This window comes from Zonotrichia albicollis, chromosome 6, assembly GCF_047830755.1.
Source record: "Zonotrichia albicollis isolate bZonAlb1 chromosome 6, bZonAlb1.hap1, whole genome shotgun sequence".
Taxonomy (NCBI): domain Eukaryota; kingdom Metazoa; phylum Chordata; class Aves; order Passeriformes; family Passerellidae; genus Zonotrichia; species Zonotrichia albicollis.
This window is the reverse complement of record NC_133824.1, coordinates 39,070,776-39,091,254: the sequence shown is the minus strand read 5'-3', so window position 1 is coordinate 39,091,254 and position 20,479 is coordinate 39,070,776. Positions and strand designations below refer to the sequence as shown.

At 40.9% G+C, this 20,479-nt stretch overlaps 1 protein-coding gene across 1 annotated transcript in view; it reads right to left on the bottom strand.

Annotated features, from left to right (window-relative positions):
- MUC2 (mucin 2, oligomeric mucus/gel-forming) overlaps nt 1-20,479 on the bottom strand; it is a 64,609-nt gene that overhangs the window by 31,924 nt on the left and 12,206 nt on the right. The window contains exons 16-37 of the mRNA XM_074542183.1: nt 20,178-20,429; nt 19,225-19,277; nt 18,837-18,946; nt 18,281-18,432; nt 17,704-17,842; nt 17,056-17,166; nt 16,572-16,751; nt 15,388-15,627; nt 14,002-14,158; nt 12,680-12,808; nt 10,659-10,809; nt 9,905-9,948; nt 9,146-9,346; nt 8,778-8,807; nt 7,962-8,412; nt 7,189-7,374; nt 5,986-6,128; nt 4,164-4,760; nt 3,302-3,508; nt 2,212-2,361; nt 1,426-1,456; nt 928-1,083 (exon numbers count right to left, since the gene is read on the bottom strand). Of these exons, the coding sequence (XP_074398284.1) occupies nt 928-1,083; nt 1,426-1,456; nt 2,212-2,361; nt 3,302-3,508; nt 4,164-4,760; nt 5,986-6,128; nt 7,189-7,374; nt 7,962-8,412; nt 8,778-8,807; nt 9,146-9,346; nt 9,905-9,948; nt 10,659-10,809; nt 12,680-12,808; nt 14,002-14,158; nt 15,388-15,627; nt 16,572-16,751; nt 17,056-17,166; nt 17,704-17,842; nt 18,281-18,432; nt 18,837-18,946; nt 19,225-19,277; nt 20,178-20,429 (3,870 nt within the window). The remainder of the gene's footprint in view (nt 1-927; nt 1,084-1,425; nt 1,457-2,211; nt 2,362-3,301; nt 3,509-4,163; nt 4,761-5,985; nt 6,129-7,188; nt 7,375-7,961; nt 8,413-8,777; nt 8,808-9,145; nt 9,347-9,904; nt 9,949-10,658; nt 10,810-12,679; nt 12,809-14,001; nt 14,159-15,387; nt 15,628-16,571; nt 16,752-17,055; nt 17,167-17,703; nt 17,843-18,280; nt 18,433-18,836; nt 18,947-19,224; nt 19,278-20,177; nt 20,430-20,479) is intronic.

Genomic DNA, 20,479 nt, shown 5'->3' with positions numbered 1-20,479 from the left:
TCCATCCAGGCCCTCCACCCCAAGCTAGGAGACTGGGAATGCTGCTGGAAGATGCATCTTACAACGTCAGAATGCACTACCCATAGATAAGAAATGTAATGCTTTCAAACTTGCTGGCGCTTTCTAGCTCTGCCTCATTACCTGAACAGCTCACTAAACACTGGAGCAAGACCTGAGATGGGAACGTGTGGTAAGGGAAGGAAGCATGCCCAGGAATATCTTGCTGCCCGTTTGTCATGTGATTTCCCAGTGTCAGCCTGATAAAGGGCTCCCCAGTGTACTAGTGGATCTGATCAGCCAAAGACCACAGCTCACAGCAAAGGCTAGTATGCAGACTGAAACTGTTCCCAAAAGCCTGGCAGAAGAATCCTTCCTTCTTACACCTAGAGTAGCTGAACACCATTAACAGAAAAATGGTAAGGGAGGAGCAGAAAGGTGGGAAACTATACACAGCTGTGCCCAAATAGAGCCTGAAATGCAAGTGTCACAACACCAAGTCCCACTGCAATTGCACTCCATGTGCCTGGTGACTACATTTTGGCCAGCTGAAGGATTAGGACCAACAGGGGTAAAAACAAGGTTTCCATTACTTCAGAATCTGAACAAGATGAGGCATCAGGATGAAACACCTCCTGGGAACACTGTTGAGTCAGGGAAGTCAAAACCGTCTGCCCAGGACCCCTAAATGATTGTTCCTTCTGAAGCAGCCAGAACAAAAGGCCGGCTTTGGGCACATGACATTTCCTAGGATGTTCAGAAGTTATACCCATTCCCAATCCTATCCAGAGTCACAAATGGAGGTTACTCTCAGACCTTCGGTACTCCCAGTATAAGGTCAGAAATAACAGAACAACCAGATAATTATTTGTTGGTTGTGCAGTTAGATGCAGAGGAATTTGGTGCGAATGACTACTGCTGGGAACATACTTCCAGGACTTGATGTGGTCATTGAAGATCCAGTAACCGTTGGTGTTCTTGTTGTGGTTGTGGTTGTGGTTGGAGGGCTGGTGGTGGTGGTGAGAGTCTCCGGTGTCGAGTGAGAGGTTGTCGATTGTGGTGTGCTTGGTGTGGGTGGAGGTGTGCCTGTTAGAAACAGCAGGGACAGAGAAAACAAAGACACAAAGGCATCAGAGGGACTCAATGTCAACTCAACAGAAGCTGCACATCAACCACAGACAGCAGCCACCGACATAGACAGGTCAGTCCACCCTTAGAACAACAGAGAACCCCAGAACCAGCCCTCTGGTTTTGGCCCCAGAAAGCTGAATCCTTGACGTCCATCCAGGTCCTCCTCCCCAAGCTAGGAGACTGGGAATGCTGCTGGAAGATGCATCTTACAACGTCAGAATGCACTACCCATAGGTAGGAAATGAGGAGCAGTAATGCTTTCAAACTTGCTGGAGCTTTCTAGCTCTGCCTCATTACCTGAACAGCTCGCTAAACACTGGAGCAAGACCTGAGATGGGAACGTGTGGTAAGGGAAGGAAGCATGCCCAGGAATATCTTGCTGCCCGTTTGTCATGTGATTTCCCAGTGTCAGCCTGATAAAGGGCTCCCCAGTGTACTAGTGGATCTGATCAGCCAAAGACCACAGCTCACATCAAAGGCTAGTATGCAGACTGAAACTGTTCCCAAAAGCCTGGCAGAAGAATCCTTCCTTCTTACACCTACAGTAGCTGAACACCATTAACAGAAAAATGGTAAGGGAGGAGCAGAAAGATGGGAAACTATACAAAGCTGTGCCCAAATAGAGCCTGAAATGCAAGTGTCACAACACCAAGTCCCACTGCAATTGCACTCCATGTGCCCGGTGACTACATTTTGGCCAGCTGAAGGATTAGGACCAACAGGGGTAAAAACAAGGTTTCCATCACTTCAGAATCTGTACAAGATGAGGCACCAGGATGAAATATCACCTGGGAACACTGTTGAGTCTGGGAAGTCAAAACCATCTGCCCAGGACCCCTAAAAGATTGTTCCTTCTGAAGCAGCCAGAACAAAAGGCCGGCTTTGGGCACATGACATTTGCTAGGATGCCCAGAAGTTATACCCATCCCCAATCCTATCCAGAGTCACAAATGGAGGTTACTCTCAGACCTTCAGTACTCCCAGTATAAGGTCAGAAATAACAGAACAACCAGATAATTATTTGTTGGTTGTGCAGTTAGATGCAGAGGAATTTGGTGCGAATGACTACTGCTGGGAACATACTTCCAGGACTTGATGTGGTCATTGAAGATCCAGTAACCGTTGGTGTTCTTGTTGTGGTTGTGGTTGGAGGGCTGGTGGTGGTGGTGAGAGTCTCCGGTGTCGAGGGAGAGGTTGTCGATTGTGGTGTGCTTGGTGTGGGTGGAGGTGTGCCTGTTAGAAACAGCAGGGACAGAGAAAACAAAGACACAAAGGCATCAGTGGGACTCAATGTCAACTCAACAGAAGCAGCACATGAGGCAGCAGCCACAGAGCTAGAGAGGTCAGCCCACCCTTAGTACAGCAAAGATCCCTAGCATGAGACCTTCCTTTCTGGCCCCCTCTCTTGAAATTTGTGCATACACAGGGTCATACCCCTCCTCTCCTAATATAGAGAATGGGGATGGTGCTGGAATGTGCTTTGCACAAAAATCAGAAAGACCTACTAACAGGTAAGGAGATGAAAGGGAGCAAGCTTTTGATTGGGCTTTCTATCTCTGCCTCATTATCTAGAACACCACAGTAAATCCTCGGGAAAGAGCTGAGATGGGAAGCTGTGGTCAGGGAAGGAACCATGCACAGGAATATGTTCCTGGCTAATTGGCATGTGGTTTTCTGCTGACAGGAGTTCCCAGAGTACTAGTGAATTTGGTCAGGCAAAGACCACATTCACAGAAATTCACACTTTGCAGAGTGAAACTGTTTCCAAAAGCATGGCAGAAGAATGCTTCCTTCCTCCATCTATAATAGCTGAGAAGCATTAGTATTGACATGGGAAAGGAGCAGGAGAGAAGGAATACAGATCACAGATCGGTGCCCAAAGAGAGCTTGAAATGCAAGTGTTACAAAATCAAGCCCCACTCCATCACACGCCATGTGTCCAGGGATGCCACTCTGGCCAGCTGAAAGACAAAGTCCAACAGCAGCAAAAGCTACTAAGTTCTTGTTCCATCTGAAACAGACTGAAGGGCTAGCTTTGGGCAAAGGCTGTTTCAGGGGCTGCCCAGAAGTCAATTCATTCATAATACCACACAGAGGCAAAAAAGTAGGTGTTCACAGACCCTCAGTTGTCTCAAAGGTAAAGAACATATGACACTACAAAACTTAAAAGCACCTGGAGTTGATAAGGAGGTGGTGTGTGCTGGTGGTGGTGAAGATGTGCTTGAAGTAGTTGAGGTGGGTGTTGGTGATCCAACAAGAGAGGTTGTTGTTGCCGGGGTGCTGGTGCTGGGGGTGGTGGTGGTGCTGCTGGAAGTCTCTGGGGACATGGTGGGCAATTCTTCTGTAGGGGATGCTGTGCTTGGTGTAGATGGAGGTGTGCCTGTTAGAAACAGCAGGGACAGAGAAAACAGACAAAGACACAAAGGTATCAGTAGGACTCGATATGAACTCAACAGAAGCTGCACATCAGGCAGCAATCACAGACACAGACAAGGCAGGGCACCCTTAGAACAACAAAGGTCTCCAGAGCCACCCCTCCCTTTCTGGCCATAAAAAGTAGAATCCTTGACATCCATGCACACACAGGATGGGACACAGTCCTCCTTGCCTAGTGAAGATACTGGGGATAGTGCTGGAAGGCACATCTCACAAAATCAGAGAGATCTACTGATAGGGAAGAGAGGAGGAAGTGTAATGCTTTTCATCTGCTGGGGACTTTCTATCTCTCCCTCATTACCTGAACACCTCACTAACTCATGGAGTAAGAGCTGAGATGGGAATCTGTGGTCACAGAAGGATGTTTGCACAGTAACAAGAGGATCAAGATCTCTACAGGAAAGGAGAACATAGAGCCCTGTATTCTTACTCCTTCTGAAACAACTAGCCCAAGGACCACCTTTGGGAAAGGCCATTTCAGGGGATACACAACAATTAGTTCAATCTCAGATCCCAGAGAGAGGCACAAATGGAGGGGCTCACAGACCTCCAGTTCCCCACAGCAAGGAAACACATGAGAACACAGATCAGAGAAGTACCTGGAGTTGGTGAGGTGGTTGTGGTGTAGGTTGGTGTGGGTGTGGATGTGCTTGAAGTAGTTGAAACGGGTGTTGTTGAGACAGGAGCAGTTCTTGTTGTCTCTGAGGTGCTGCCACTAGTGGTGGTGCTGCTGGGGGGCACACTGGTGGTGGTGGTGGTGGTAGGGCTGTAAGTCTCCACTGATGTTGGAGTGGTGGTTGATATTGGAGGGGACACACTGCTCGTTGTGGTGGTAGCTGTGGAAGTTGTGGTGCTCGTGGTGCTTGGAGTTGGAAGACACTCTGGTTTGTTGGGGGTGCAGCAGACACTGATCTCATAGTTGAGGCAGACTGGCATCGGTATTATACCTCCTATCTGCTGATCTTTATTGTTACAAATGAGCCCTACGTTAACATCACATTCCACTTTCTGCCCTAAATCTGCAATGGAAATGCTAGGGAATTTCTGTGCTCGGCATGAAATATTCTCAACTTTTGCACACTCCCAGGAGGGGTATTTCTTCCAAATGTTCTCAAAAGTTTCGTAGTCACCACCATTCCTGTCAGAACCATCTGGGTAACTCACATCGATCCAGTCTGTCCAGATGCACTCACACGCTGAGGAGACAACAAGACAGACAGTCAGAAACAGACAGGAGAGAGACAACAATGCAGGGCACCAGCTCACACACAGGTGGCGCCCTGGGCATCCCCTGCACTCAGCGGTGCCCCTCAGGCTGCTACTGCACTCAGCCAACACTGGCCATAAGAAAGCTCAGTGATCTGGCCAGGCCTCTCCTTCCTGGCCCTAAAAACCACTCCTGGCCCAAATCAGGACACAGGCACTCATGAGTTATGTGTGTGTGCCCCAGCTGTGGGGCACACTGCTTTGTATGGACTCTCGTCTGCAAAAAACCACACACCTAAGGCCCATACAGGAGGCAGAGTGTGGGACTAAGCAGAGACTCCTGTCACTCTCTCAGCTTCTTGGGCCGTGCACACCACCTCAATATCTCATGGAGAAACCAACCACTGGGAAAGCATCTGACGAACGACAGGGAAAGAGGGAAACCAGGCACAAGACACGCGCTGCTGACAAAGCCTCAGCTGCTTCCCAGTGCTTTCCAGCACCTCTCAGCAGCACACAGATTGCTGGAGACAAGCACCAACAGGAAAGCTGGTAGAATCCAGCTGCCCAGAGCCTGGGTCTGTCAAAAGTGGCAATCTGAGCTCTGAAACCAATCCCCAAACTCTGCCAGCTAAAGCCGTGGAAGAACCCTACAGCCCAAACAGCTGGAAAGTCGCAGCAATGGCCGCAGAAACACAACAGCAGAGAAAGGGAAGTAGGTCTGCACAGCTGTGCCCAAACAGAGCCTGAAATGCCACTGCCACAAACTTTAGCTGCAGTCCAACTGCACACCTTGGGTCCAGTGACTACATTCTGGGCAGCTGAAGGACAAGGTCCAATGGCAGCAAAAGCAACATTCCCATCACTTCAGTATCTGTCTAATCTGGGCACAACTATGAAATACCTCCTTGGAGTACTGTTGAGGCAGGGAAGACAAGACCTTCTCCCAGGGTCCCCTAAATCCTTGTTCCTTTCAAACAGCCAGAACAAGGGCCAGGTTTAGCCACAGGCTGCCCAGAAATTACACCCATCCCTGATCCCTTCCAGAGCCACATATGGAGCTACTCATGGATCTTCCCTACTCCCATAGCAAGGCCAGAAACAACAACAGAGCCAGAGAATTATTTGTGGTACTGTAGTTGGAGGCACAGGGCTTTTGGCGGGAATTTTTTGGTTTTGGAACATACGTTCAGGAGTTTGGCTGGTTGGTGTAACAGTTGTTGTTGTTGTTGTCGTCGGTGCGCTGCTGCTGGTGGTGCTGCTGCTGGTGCTGGTGCTGGTCGTGGTGCTGCTGAGAGTCTCTGTTGACGTAGAAGTGGTTGTCCATTCCGATGTAGGGGATGCTGTGCTTGGTGTGCCTGTTGGAAACAGCAGGGACGAAGAAAAGAGACAAAGGCACAAAGGCATCAGTGTGACTCAGTGTGAAATGAACAGAAGTTGTCCATGAGGCAGTTGCCACAGACCTAGAGGGGTCAGGCCACTCTTAGCACAGCAACGATCTCTAGCACCAGTCCTTCCTTTCTGGCCTCAAAGAGAATAATCCTTTACATCCATGCACAGAAAGTGTGATGGCCCCCCTTTCCTAGCTAGGAGACTCGGGATGCTGCTGGAAGGTGCTTCTCACCATATCACAGAGACCTACCAGTAGGTAAGCAATGAGGACGAGTAATACCTTTTTATGTTGCTGGGACTTTCTATCCCTGCCTCACTACCTGAGCACCTTGCAAATCCTTGCAGTAAGAGCTGTGTGGTGAACTCATCGTCAGAGATGGTAGTGTGAAAAGGAGTAAGTTCCTCTCTGACTCTCATGAAATTTCCCTCTAGTGGAATCTCAGCCTGATGAAGGGCTTCCCAGATTTCTAGCAGATGTCATCACCAAAAGGCTACAGTTCACAGGAAGTGGCATTTTTGAGGATAAAACTGTTTCCAAAAGTGTCCCAGTGTAATCCTTGCTTTTAAGATCTAGAACCATTTTCATCCACTTGTACTGACATGCCAAAGGAAGAGGAGAAAGGGAAGAAAGTCTGCCCAGCTGTTCCTAGAATGACAGTTTCACAGACTAAAGTCCCACTCCAATTGCCCTCCATGTGTGGGTCCAGTGACTACATTCTGGCCCGTTGAAGGACAAGGTCCAATAGCAGGAAAATCAATAATTTCCATCAGTTCAGCATCTTTCTAAGGTGGGCGCCAGCATTTTGAGTCAGGGAAGCCAAGACCTTCACCCTAGAACCCCTTAATCCTTGTTCTTCTTAAACAGCTGGCCGAAAAATCAGCTTTGAGCACAGGGCACAGGGCATGAGGGGATGAACAGTAATTCCTCCAATCTGCAATCCCATGGAGACACACTGAAGTAGGGGCCAAGGCACCTTCATTTCTCCCATGCAAAGGAACACATCAGAGAACAGTCCAGAGAAGTACCTGGAGTTGGTGTGGTGGTGGTGTATGTTGGTGTTGGTGAGGATGTGCTTGAAGTAGTTGAGGTGGGTTTTGTTGATCCAGTAGTAGTGGTGGTTGTTGTCGGGGTGCTGGTGGTGGTGGTGAGAGTCTCTGGCGGCGTAGGAGGCGTTGTCGGTTGTGGTGTGCTCGGTGTGGGTGGAGATGGGGCTGTTAGAAAGAACAGGGACAGAGAAAACAGACAAAGATACAGAGGCATGAGTGAGACTCAATAGGAACTGAACAGAAGCTGTGCATGAGGCAGCAGCCACAGAGCTAGAGAGGTCAGCTCACCCTTAGCACTGCAAAGGTCTCTGGCACCAGCCCTCCCTTTCTGGCCCCAGAAAGCAGAATCCTTGACATCCATGCACAGAGAGGGTCATAGCCCTCTTTTCCTAGCTAGGACATTAGGCATACTGCTGGAAAGTGTTTCTCACAAAATCAGCAAGACCATGTCAGCCTTAAGAAGGAAGCCTGTGCAACCCCATCCAGATAATGCCTCTAGCAACAGGAGTTTGAAGCATGGCCTACTCTTTTCTCACACAGCAAGTCCTTCTGGGAATATTGTCTCCAGCAGAAACTTAAAAGTCCAAACTCTCTTAAGTAAGACTTCCTTGCAGACCAATGTTTTCTATGACTGTGACCTGCCTTTAGTAACCAACAGCCCTATATTTCTCCAAAGGCAAAATCATGGAATATTTTTCGGTTAAATACCTGAAGTTGTTGAAGTTAATGGAGTGAGAACTGATGGTGTATACTCACATGTTGTGGAATGGATGTCTATGGGCGGGGTGGTAATTTCTGTTGAAGTCCTGGTTGTAGTGGTGCTGGCTATTGTTGTCTGGGTGGTGGTTGAAGTTGAAGGTATAGTAGGTGTAGTTGTATGCTCACAAGGAATTTCTTGCCACTCACAACAGTTTACTCTGATTTCATAATTATAGCAAAGTGGCCACATAGTTACATCTTGCTCATCATTTTTACAGATTAGCCCATATTTAACATTGCACTCTACTTTCTGACCAAGTTCTTCTAAGCTCACATCAGGTTTATCCTTAGCCCTGCATTCAATTTCTTCAGGAGCTGTACATATTTTGTTTCCATGTTTTCTTATTTCATCATATGTTTCGTAGTCACCACCACCTTCTTCAGGTTTACTAACATCAAACCACTCTGTCCAATCACAGATTAGTTCTGTGACTACGCATGGAGCTGCAAGAAAAGACAGAGGTTTCAGATTTTACAGAGAACATCCTGAGAAGATCCATTTTTTATTTTCTTCCATTAACGACTAGAGGACTGCATTGCAATATGTAATTGTTCCAAAGAAAAGTTCTAAAATTGGTTCTGTATTACGAGGTCTTTAAACTGGAAGTTTTGCATCAAAATAAAATCACCAAGCTACATCCTTTAAAAGTTCTTCTTCTCTATATATTAACAGCACTTTTGAAATTACAAAAAATAAAATTCATTTTTGTTTAAAATATATTTTTTCTGTATTAATTGTCTTTAATTTACTCTTCCTTTAAATATTCCTTTGACATTTTTAACAATATTGTTTTGTATTTATAACTTACTTGTAGTGACTGGGTGGCTTGTGGTGGAAACTGAAATAGAAAAAAAAGAGATTATAATTTCAAAAGAATTAGTATTTTTTTTTGTTGACATTCCTAACATTATTTCTACTATCCCATTAGGATATTGAAAAGCTAACATCTTTTTTCAAAAATAGGAAGGTATCCTATAATATATACTTAAAATTTCTTTCATGAGAAATAAATAAACTCAAAATGCTAAAAGTCTTTCATAGTGTGGTGTGATAAAACAATCCATAAATATTGCTCTATCTGTGTCAACTATAATCCCATATAATTGTACATTCTATATTTAAAATATTTTCCTTAAAGAAAACAATTTTTAGATCACATCTGTATTAATGATTTACCTGTGGTGGTGGTGGTAAGAGTACTGTGAGGGGAGGAGGTTGAAATGGTTGTAGGTGAAGATGTTGGACAGGGATAGACTTCACCAGGAACTACAGAGCCATTTTCTGCACAAATGTATCTTATACATGTGTCACCGTCCTGTACGACTCCCACAGTAGCACCCTCTTCATAACTCGTTCCATTGATGACACAAGGACATCCTGCAAGAAAGCTTTACTGTGCAATTTTTCCACTACCACGTAAGAGGCAGAGGCAAAATACTTATGGACAAGAGAGCATTTACGTGAGTCATGATTGTTTTTCAGCTCCTGTTCCTGGAGCTTAGATCTACTGTATTGTGCTAATTTATCTTTACATTTAAAGCAATGTTAGAACATATTTAATCAAGTCCTGAATAAAATGCCTGATGGTACAGACTTAGAAAGTAAATGTTCTAAGAGAAATAATAATTGGAATTTACTATCTGACAGCTTCATATTAATAACTACATGTTCAGGAAGTGCTAACTTGTAGTGAAATCCATTAGTTTCGATATGGGATGTGGGGAGAAAGACTGAAAGGGCATGAGAAAAAGGTTTAACCAAAAGTATTAACAGCAAAGTTCAAAAAAAGTGCTGCCAAATTTTCTTTAGTCACAACTTTCACTAGCACCGGAAAGAATTATTCTGAATCAATACTAAGCCTTCCTATAGTCAGAGAGAGCAGTTCTGTGCATTTGCTTTTCTTTTTGTTTCCAGAAAAAGTCAAACGTTATTTACCTGGGACCGGTTTACACTCTATGGATCCTGATGGGACACAGATACTAAAAGAAAAATTTTCAAAAATTAAAATGTTGCTGATGTTTCATTGCACTTGTTAGCAGAATCAAGAGCACAGAAACATAGATATTTGTCACTTGATCTTCATTAACACTACTGCATATTTTTCTGGGTATATTTTCTAGTATTGCCTACCATTTTTCCTTCAAACTAAATCACCACTTTCAGTTCAATTGTGAGTTGCAATACTGCAATAACAACTGTTTTGCAGAGCGAACTTTCAGCTAGATCAGATTATTCTCTGGTCCCCAAGTGGAGCCAGAGGTGTAAGTGCTGTCATTGCTAACACTCTAAGCATGAAGAGTTAGGACTCAACTATCTCTTTCAGGGCAAGAGTATTTCAGACTACAGTGGTTTTGAAGTCCCAGTTTTAAGTGAGAATGCAAGGCAGAGTAGCCCCTCTTCCCAAAGAGTAGTGATAATTGAAAGGTTGTTTTAGAAGTTCATTGAGGTTTCATTATATAATTTATGACAGTTGACAGGTATAATTACTGAATTTGCTAGTACACTTATTATAATAACAATACCAACCTAAAATCTGTGTTATTATGAGTTTGGAAAATTATGAAATGCAAGAATATATTAGCTCTTCAGCTGAAGTTGCATCTCTATTTATTTGAGGCCCAGTAAAGTAAATTAAGGACTCTGCATACACTAATTATTTCCTGAAATACCGCAAGTAATTTTTATATACCATGTTGTACAGTTTTCCTCTGTGGGTACTTCTTGCCAAGGGGGCACATAGGTTCCATCCTCGAGGTAACATCCACATTGATCTCCAGTCACACATTGCTTTGTGTCTTCATTGTAAATAGGCTTGTCCTTAGGGCATCTGGGGTAGCAACCTTTTGATGACAGGTAGAGCAGAATAAGGATGAAGAAAATGTACAAAAAGTTACTTTTGTACCTTCTGAAAGAAAACTATTCTCACTGAATCAAGCATAGTGAAAGAAATCTAAAACTTCCCATTCAAATCAAGCTGTGAAAAATTAGTCTTTCCAAAAGACTTCAACAGTTCTCATTGATAATACTGGTGTGAGGAGGATTAAGTAAGAAGTTTTTTTATGAAAACTAGTAAAGTTTCTTTTTCTTAGTTCAATACCTTGGAGAAACCCCTAATACATACTCATTTCTATGGGCAACTAGTAGTTTTAAGACAAAGAAATACCCCAATCTTTGTATAGATCACTATATAAATAATATTTTTGTGCAGAATATGGAAGCAGATTCACTAACAAACAGGTTTTCCACTACATTTCTTGGAACATTAGGCATTGTTTATATGCCTAGAATACACCAGGTGTCCCTACCTCAAACAGATAATTTATCTATGGTTTTCTTTACCCATAGGCAGTGATCCAAACTTTACTGCAAGGAATTAATTGACTGTCAATTGTAATTCATTTTTTCATGTAAATACAGCTTAAAATATTATTCTGTTGTTATTACTATTATTATTATTATATTTCCTTCCTCCAAATAACCTCTTATTAAGTCCAATTATTAATGACATAAAGTTCTCTTTTTACTGTACTGATGTTCTAAATAGCCTTTAAACTGAAGCACCATGTAATTAGCTGGTACTTAAAAGTCACTTTACACTGCCAGACTGTACTTAAAATGTCCTAACAAAAATAGGTGTGCTCTAAATTTCTATTGAAATTAAGCAACAAAAATAATTCAGAAATATAATTGGATATATGATAATCTGCCTTCTGACACTTCCCAAATCTTATCTTCTAAGAATATAAAATAATTTATTTTAAAATGCAGAGTCTTGTTGGGTTTTTAAAAAATATTTTGGTTGGGGATTTTAGCTGATTTCTAGTAGGTTTTTTTGATATGTTTTTTGGGTTGTTTTTTTTTTTTTTTCTCTTTTTTACTTTTTTTGGTTTTGTTCGGTTTGGTTTGTTCTGTTTCTCTTGAGTTTTTGTTTGTTTGATTTTTTTCTTTCAATTTTTTTACTAGCAGTTCAAAGCAAAGTCAAATTCAAGGCATTTCTTGCCAATCCCTAAACTGGAGATAACTGCTTCCAGTACAGACCAAAAAGACTTTATGGCTAAAAATACAGCTTCTTTCTCCAGCTTAACCATGTAGTAAACCAGGAGATACTTGTAAAGTCTTTCACATTCTTGGATCATTAGAGTCCTTTTAATGTGAAATTCCTGTTCCATTATCAACCACAAGGACTGCCACCTACTAATATCTCATCTGCAAAGAAAACAGAATCTCCAGTATGAATCCAATATAAAGCAGCATCAGTGTGTCTGCTACAAAAGATATTTTCCAGTGTAAAGGTAGGTGAATATTTCAGACTAATCTAGTAAAGGCAAGATGATCTGGTACATAAAAAATGATAAGGTTAAAAATACCCAACTATCAGTGACTTGCTTCTTTGTCATATTGAAGATTTTCCTGCTTGTAAAATACTTTTGCACGGGATTCAAAATAACCATGATGTAATAATAATGCATGTTTCAGGACATTATCCAAGCAGAGAACTAGTTTTGTGGCTGACAGCAATGTAACTACCACCCATTGATGTTAATAAATAATACATTACATTATAGGAAACATTTATGTAAGACTGGAGGCAAACTCAGCATAGCAGTTTTAGGAACATCTCATCAAGTTGACTAACTAATCCATAATTATTAAAAGATATCCGAAAAAAGTTATACAAAACACAATATTAAGTGGCAAGGAATTTATTACCTTCCAGTAATGGTACTGTAAAGTTGGTGCTGACATTGTTGATCATCCTGCAGGTTGTGATATTACTGCCACAAGGCTCATAGTGCCAGTCACACTCATTGCGAGGGTTGTAGTAGTCACAGAATATCGCTGATGAGAAAAGAGAGAAGCTGATTAAAAGCAAGCTTACCAGAATGCACTTCTGAGAAGGCCTTTTAAGGTACAAGCTATATCAATCAACTAATTAAGCTGGCCAAATTTCTCTTGAGGTAAACGACCTGGACTTTTTCCTACTCTGCTTACATTTAGGATACATCAAAACACTGGTGCCCAAGACTGAAATTTTAAATATTCAGGCCATTGGGTAAAAATGCTTCAAATCATAAAGAAAATCTATTTTAAATTTTTTTTTGTTTAAAATTAAAGGTATATTTCTGACAGTATTTTTCTTCCGTAGCTACTAGCAAACTCCTAAATATTTTTCGGTTTCATACAAAATAGTTCCAGCTTTATCACACAGGCTGAAAGTCCAAGAGGAAGCATATGAGCCACTATGAATACAACTTATATTCAGCTTACACGACTAGAGACAGAGGAAGGAGTTTTTATTAACTTATATAGCAGAGCTGAATTAAACTTGCAACTTTTTTTTCACTGGCTTCTTACACTTAAAAGCTCCAATTAATCCAAATTTTTAATCTGAATGATTTTTTAAAATTAAAAAATTATATATTTCCACTACTTAGAATCTCAACATTTTGATTTGAGTGCTTTTTGGGCAATATTAATTTAAATACTATTTTACATTAATTTATGATGTACTGCTATGAGTACTAGCACCACTAATGGACACCACTTAATATACGCAACGCAGATTAGGTTCAGGGCTACAGCACGGGAGTGCTATATAAAATCAAATTCTGAGTAATTTGAACAACGGAAAGAGAGAAGAGAAGAGAAGAGAAGAGAAGAGAAGAGAAGAGAAGAGAAGAGAAGAGAAGAGAAGAGAAGAGAAGAGAAGAGAAGAGAAGAGAAGAGAAGAGAAGAGAAGAGAAGAGAAGAGAAGAGAAGAGAAGAGAAGAGAAGAGAAGAGAAGAGAAGAGAAGAGAAGAGAAGAGAAGAGAAGAGAAGAGAAGAGAAGAGAAGAGAAGAGAAGAGAAGAGCCAGGCTGAACAGAAAACAGTTGAAATATACAAATTTACTAGCCTGTTTGTTCCTTGATATGCTGAGAAAAGGTTTCACCAAGTCACCAGCATTACCTTGCAGTAACAGTACTAATGATTTATTTGACTGGCTTTCTGACCGCAGCTAGAAAGATACAGTTGTATTTATCTGTTACTCACGGCAGATATCAGGAGTTCTCCAGAAAACACAGGCCTCAGCCTTGATGCACTCTTGGGCATACGCTGCAACTGCAGAGCAGAAGCACTCGCAGTCCCCACCGCTGTCACAGGAGCAGGCATCATGAACACAAGCCTCATAGTAAGGAAGTGGGTCCACCTGTCAGGGGAAGAAATGATGCTCCAGTTCATCTCCAAATTAGTTTTCAAACTAATATGTTTGAGAGCTCTTGATAGGTAGGAATTGAGCTAGGAAGGAATGAGACTGTGCCTAAGAGTTACCAAATCACAAATACAGGCTTGAAGGTGCTCAATATGTTTTGGGGAATAATAGACTTAAAATAATATAGCTCCTTCGTAAGTTGCTATAACTGAAAAAACAAAGTAAGAGTCCTTGGCAGTGCTCACATTTTCTAATAGAGTTTCATTTTAGTGGTCCCAAAACCAAGCTGAATTGGTTGGCCAGTAAAATCTTCCAGCAAGCTTTGCCAACCAAATGGTAAACAATGTCAGAAAGGCTGCATTCACAGCAAATATGAAGCATGCAATTTTGTGCCTAGCAGTTTTTGGAGTTTATCCAATGACACATTAAAAAAAACTTTTTTTTTTTTTTTTTTTTAATTTGAGACTGCAAGAGGAAAAACTTAGACTGGATTTTTGCTGCTGAAGTAAACCACATGGAAATATATAACAAATTATTTAAATTAATAACTGTTTGCGTCTTTTCCACAGTGAGTTAAGAACAAATTGTTGTTAATATTACCATGCATCAGGAAAGAACTGAGAAATAAAAAGAAGCGCTCTCTGTGCACTGTAATCTGGAAGCTGTGGGCTGTCACAGTGTTTGCTGTGACAATTTGGAGGCACAGTACCAGCAGCTGTCTGTCTAAACTGTGTGATGTCAGTGGTGTCTAAAAAGATCCTTTTTATAGTGTTGAATATCCTTGAATACTACAAGAAGTAGTGGCCTCTTCAACAGCCACCTTTCATGTTTAGTACAAATTTCCATCAGGAGATGGATCTGATGATTGTAAGGTCCTTCAGTACTTGTAATTCTGACTGTCTCTAAACAAGAGATGGTGCAACTGCAGTGAATACAGGCCTGTTCAGGATACATTTTTGAAGCTAACTTGCAGAGTAGTAGCAGTGAAACTGTGGTGATGAAAATGGGTTTGTACAGCTGGGGCTGTCACCACTACTGACACAGTCCCATTGCCACAGAGACTAAGACTGCTTTGACTAAGGCCACATGAAAGTTCTGACGCCTGTAGCTGTACTCAAGACTTAACTGAAGATCAATCTATTTAACTATCTCTTCATTCATTTCTGATGGTTTTGCATTATCAGAAATGCACTGTGCTGTCCCATCACCTACTGTCTTCTACAAACCTTGGAGTGACAAATTTTGAAGACTTCACTCTGGATGATGCTGCATTCTTTCTCTGCCCAAGACTTCCGGTGTGGTTTCAGATCACAGGGCTTAATCTCTTCTGTGACATCTGGGCACATGGGAGATTGTTTCCAGGAATTTCCAAAATTCAGAGGATTATTGTCCTGCAGTCCACTCCTTGTTGTAAAATCATTGTTTGCCTTGTCATCAAAGTTGCCACACAGACCACACACTTTACCCTGGAAAAGAAAATTGAGTTTTTAAATATACCATGGAAATGAGAAACAGGCTCCGGCAAAGTAAGAGAAAAACATTGACGTGAAAAATGACAAATAACTGTCTGTGTAAATGATGACTTTCTTATTTACTGTCAAATCATTTGTGCAGAAAATAAATTTTTATTTGTCTGTCCTCAGCAAATTATTCAGCTGCCATGTCTTCCCTCCTTGAAATCATTTATATCTAATGTATTTTCATATCACTGTCTCCATATCCAACTTAAAACATTAAAGGGTGCCCAAGCCTCTTACAGCTGAGAAGTATTATTTATTCTCCATTCTCTACTCAAAGCTGTTTTTATTAAAAGTTTCTAACATAATGATCAGCATTTCTTCATTCATGGAAAAGAAATTACAGGGACCCATTTTTCTTGAAAGAAAATGTATCAATCTTCCCTCAATGGTGAATTTTTAGTAGTGTTATTTAAGGTCCACCAATCCCCTCAAGTAACAGTATGTCACTGTTTGTACAATGCCTCAATATTCTTCAATTCAGTATGCTGAATTTCAGGAACCAGAAGCATGGCCGTACATTGCATTGGGAGTTTGGTTTTAACGCAGGGCTGAGATTGCACATAGGTTTCCAAGCACATGTGCAGTCAGTCCACATCCCCTAAATTATTCTGGATGATGGCTATTAATACTCAGAAACTCAGAAACATTGCCTGAGATGTTTATCTCTATTGGAATAACATCTTATGCATTCTGTGCAATGCATTGTGATATACTGTAAGAAACCCCAGAAGCACTTCTGCAAGCTGTGACTGTAACAATGCAAGCTGACCATTAGTGCACAGAGGATATAGGAGTTAGACATGGAGTCAGAATAAAAGAACATTTATGTTCTTTTATGTTTCCTTGTCTATTCACAATACTACTTCAGAAGAAGACAGACAAGCACTAACCTTGTAATCAGGGCTCAGCTTGATGAAAACAGTAGTCTTCTTGTCCCAGATCAGCATCACACCATTGCTAGCCTCAATAACCAGGTACAGGCCGACTGTCCTGTTCCAATACTGCACATCATCACCAACATCTCGCTGAATTTCTTTGTACTCTTTGTTCTCCAATTTCAGCTCAGTTTTCTGAAAGATAAAGGAGAAGTATTGTAACACTAATTTCTATGATGAGACAAAATATTAGACACTTTTAACAGTGCAACTCATTCTGCAACCAGTATCTCAGACTCTGGGATGACTTCCAAGATGGCAGAGAGTGGTGTAGCACTTCTGTTTGAGAGAGTTTTCATCACCTGAGAACCTACACCTTTACAGAATAATTTGCTAGGGCCTCTAATGCTTGTTACAGCTGCTTTTAGGGGCTTGACTTCAGAGCATTAAATTTTTGTTAATACTTGAGTACTGATATATACTGACTGTCATCACTCACCCCTAGGAACATTTTGATAGCCTTTGAGCAGGTGACTCCTGTAGTTCCACAAGGAACATTCTCTGTGATGATACTGAATGAGCCACTGGAATTTTTGTCACCGCAGAAGTCCTATTGAAAAAGAAAAAAAAGAACATGAGAAAATTAGGTAGAATATTTAATCGTAGTCCAATCTCATAAGAATTGCAATCATTTAAATCTTCACAGTGTATAAATAGTTACTGCTCCTTCAAATGTGAGATCCTGCACGCACATGTTTTTACAGATGCGTAGCCATGCATACATCTAAACAGTTAACACAGTCTCAGCCTGGGAAAAAGAGTGGGACAATGAAACAAAGTAAGGAATATATCTTTAAATAAAAGTTTCAAGTATCTAAGCTTAGAATTTGGATTTATTTCACAAATTATAATTGGCTCTCACTGTAACATAGTTCTGTTCCATGTAATTTATTATATCTATATTTGAAAAAAAAGAAAAGCCACATTCACACAGCTTGCCTGCACTGAAAATACACAATTTATCCTGGCAGAATGTGTGAAATCCTTGGGAACAATGATGACAGGCAATAAGGAATGACAAAACCAAAGAGGAAAGTAGATTTTCAAGGCAATCAAATTCATTTTCAGCCCTCCTGATGAGCATTACCTGAGTAGCCACATATTCACAGCTCCCATCAAAGTCATAGAATTTCCCATCAAAAGTGTTATAATGGCCGCTTCCATATATCATACAAGTCCCATAGCACACGTCCTCAGTGCATTTCCAAACCCCTTTCTGGCAGGTGCTAGAAGAGAGCAGAGAAGTTGAATTTTCAGATCTCACCAAGAGTGTGCTGTTTGAAGAACTGCAGAACAAACCAAGCAACTGCCGGATATAATGTGATAATACGCAAAATATCCAAGCCTCAGCTTCAACTGATAAGCCTGTTTTTAAGCCTATAACATGATTTTCACTCTGGTGAGCTACAATCTTTAGATTTGATAGCCTTTATGTTTAAAAAATGAGTGAATTTTCCCAACAAGAGATGCCTACTGGAAACAGAGGTAACCACCACCCCCATATTCCAGCAGAATCTATATTTTCTGAGATAGCAAAAAGTATTCCTGAAAATTAAGGATGATACTTGCAGCTTTTGCAGCTGCTGTAGCACATAAGCCTAGATATGACTATGAATATAGTGCATAGAATATATTCAAGAAGAGAATATTCACTTATAACTCACCAGGTGTTGCAGTCCACTTTTATCTTGCCTCCAGAATGATACCACTCATTGTTGTGAATGCATGGGCAATCTTTTTGCTCGACACAGCCCCCTCTGCCATCATCAAACAGACCTTCAGGGCACACACAGCCTGAGACACACTCTGTCTGGAACTAAGGAATATAAGGAGAAATGGTTACCTTATGACAAAGCACTGCATCCTAATTCCACTTCTTCACACTTTAAAATCTGCATTTAGAACTACACAGTCTAATATTGATTAGTTTTACAACGTGTTTTTTTTCTAGGTTTCCAATGTTTTTCTTTTCTTTTTGAATTGTGTAAGAACTCAAATTCTTTTTTGCTTGGAAATCATAACTCTAGTGAAGATACAGTAAAGAGAAGAGGGAAACCATTGTGAAAATGGCAACAGATTATTATCATTGGGGGGGGGAAGTGTAAATTAAACCAAAGAGAAACAAACTGCTAGTTACAACTGTATTTGCTGTGTAGCACCATGTCATGTAAAGAATACAGAATAAAGAAAGCAAGACACAAAGAAAAGTTGAATACATACGTGATCGGTTTGAGGAGTATGACAGCTAAGTTGTAGAGGTGTTTGGGAAGTCCACTTCGAGAATGCATTGCAGTCAAAGTATGTCTTGTTAGAAGAACATTCTGTTTCACCTGGAAGATAAATTGTTGGTTTAGATCAATCAAGGCAAAAGAAATGCAGTGAAAAGTGGTAGTTCCTCAGACAGAAATCTTGGTCTATCCTTATGAAAAAAATAGACTTACTGAAGAGAGAACAAAGTGATAATGTGTTACTGTTTTACATAAAGGGGAAAAAAAGGGGAAAAAAACATGTAAAACAAGTAAATGGAGAATTCAAAAAGGGAAGTAGGTTTGGGTTGGGAGGTTGGCTATAGATTTTATTCCAGTTTAGTTTATAGAATGTCACTTACTTCTCATTCTTAATTTCACTGAAGTGCACTGGATCTTTGCATTTCGGCAAACACTAGAAAAGTGAAGTAAGTAGAATTAAAAAAAAAAGCAAGCTCAATATCTTCAATTTAAGTCTAAGGACTGGTTTTTATAAATTTGAGAGTATTTATTAAAGATATCCTGCATAATTTCTACTGGAATTTCAAGGCAAATTCTATTGAATTACAGTCATTAATTTTTTTGTTGGAGAAAAAGTGTAGCAAGATTTTAGGCATAATGCACAGAAATGTTATGTTTTAAGAAATGACAGCTATTCTATCAATCTTTGATACTATGTTCTATGACAGCTCAGGAATTAGATAGTAATGACACATAATAATTATAATTTAAATGAAAGCCTCCATTTGGATACACAGTGTATTTTCATGACTATTGAATTTATATGTTGCAAATTTGTTGACCTATATGCTTCTTCTGCTGGATGAAAGAAGGAATTTCACAGTTTGCACTGATGACTCAGGCAGCAAACTGTTGCCAGAGACCATGGGAAAATATAAAAGAACCATAAATGTTGTTTTCAAAAGCCTATGTTACAGTGAATACATATCAAGGGACCTTCCTCCAGTGGAAAACAAGCAATCTGCATTTGCTAGAAAAGCAAACATAACACATAGGCCTTTTAGCTTCCTTTCACCACTCTGCCTAACAAAGCCTAATTAACACTGCAGCTTCAGAATAACATTTATCTGTGAAGGCCAATACTCAAATCTCCAAAGCAAGCTGCATTTCTCAATTATTGATAAATTACATTGCAATTATCATTGCATTGAATAATGCTTTGCTTAGCATGAAGATGATGTGAAATGCATGAGAAATACTGATTAGAGTATCAAAAAACCTAAGCACCTTACACCTAACAAGTAATTTTTAAAGGGCTTTTTCCCCACAAAAATGAAGCCAAAATAAAACATACCAGCGTTCTCCATCTTTTGTGAAATACTCCCCAGGTTCCAGGTATGATCCCTTGTAATAACATGGGCACTGGGAGATGGGCACACAGTTATCCTGGTTATCCAAGTATGTATTGGATGGGCAGCCACAGCCATCCACAGGGGCAAAGTCTTGCAAGCAATACTTTTCACCATCAGCAAGGGAGCGACAGGTTTGCTGGCACATTGTAAGGTTGTAAAGGAAGACTTGATTTCCTGGGCAGGAAGATGCTTCACTGCCTGGAGGGGAAAAAACCAAACTGATAATTAAGGGATGCAGGATGGA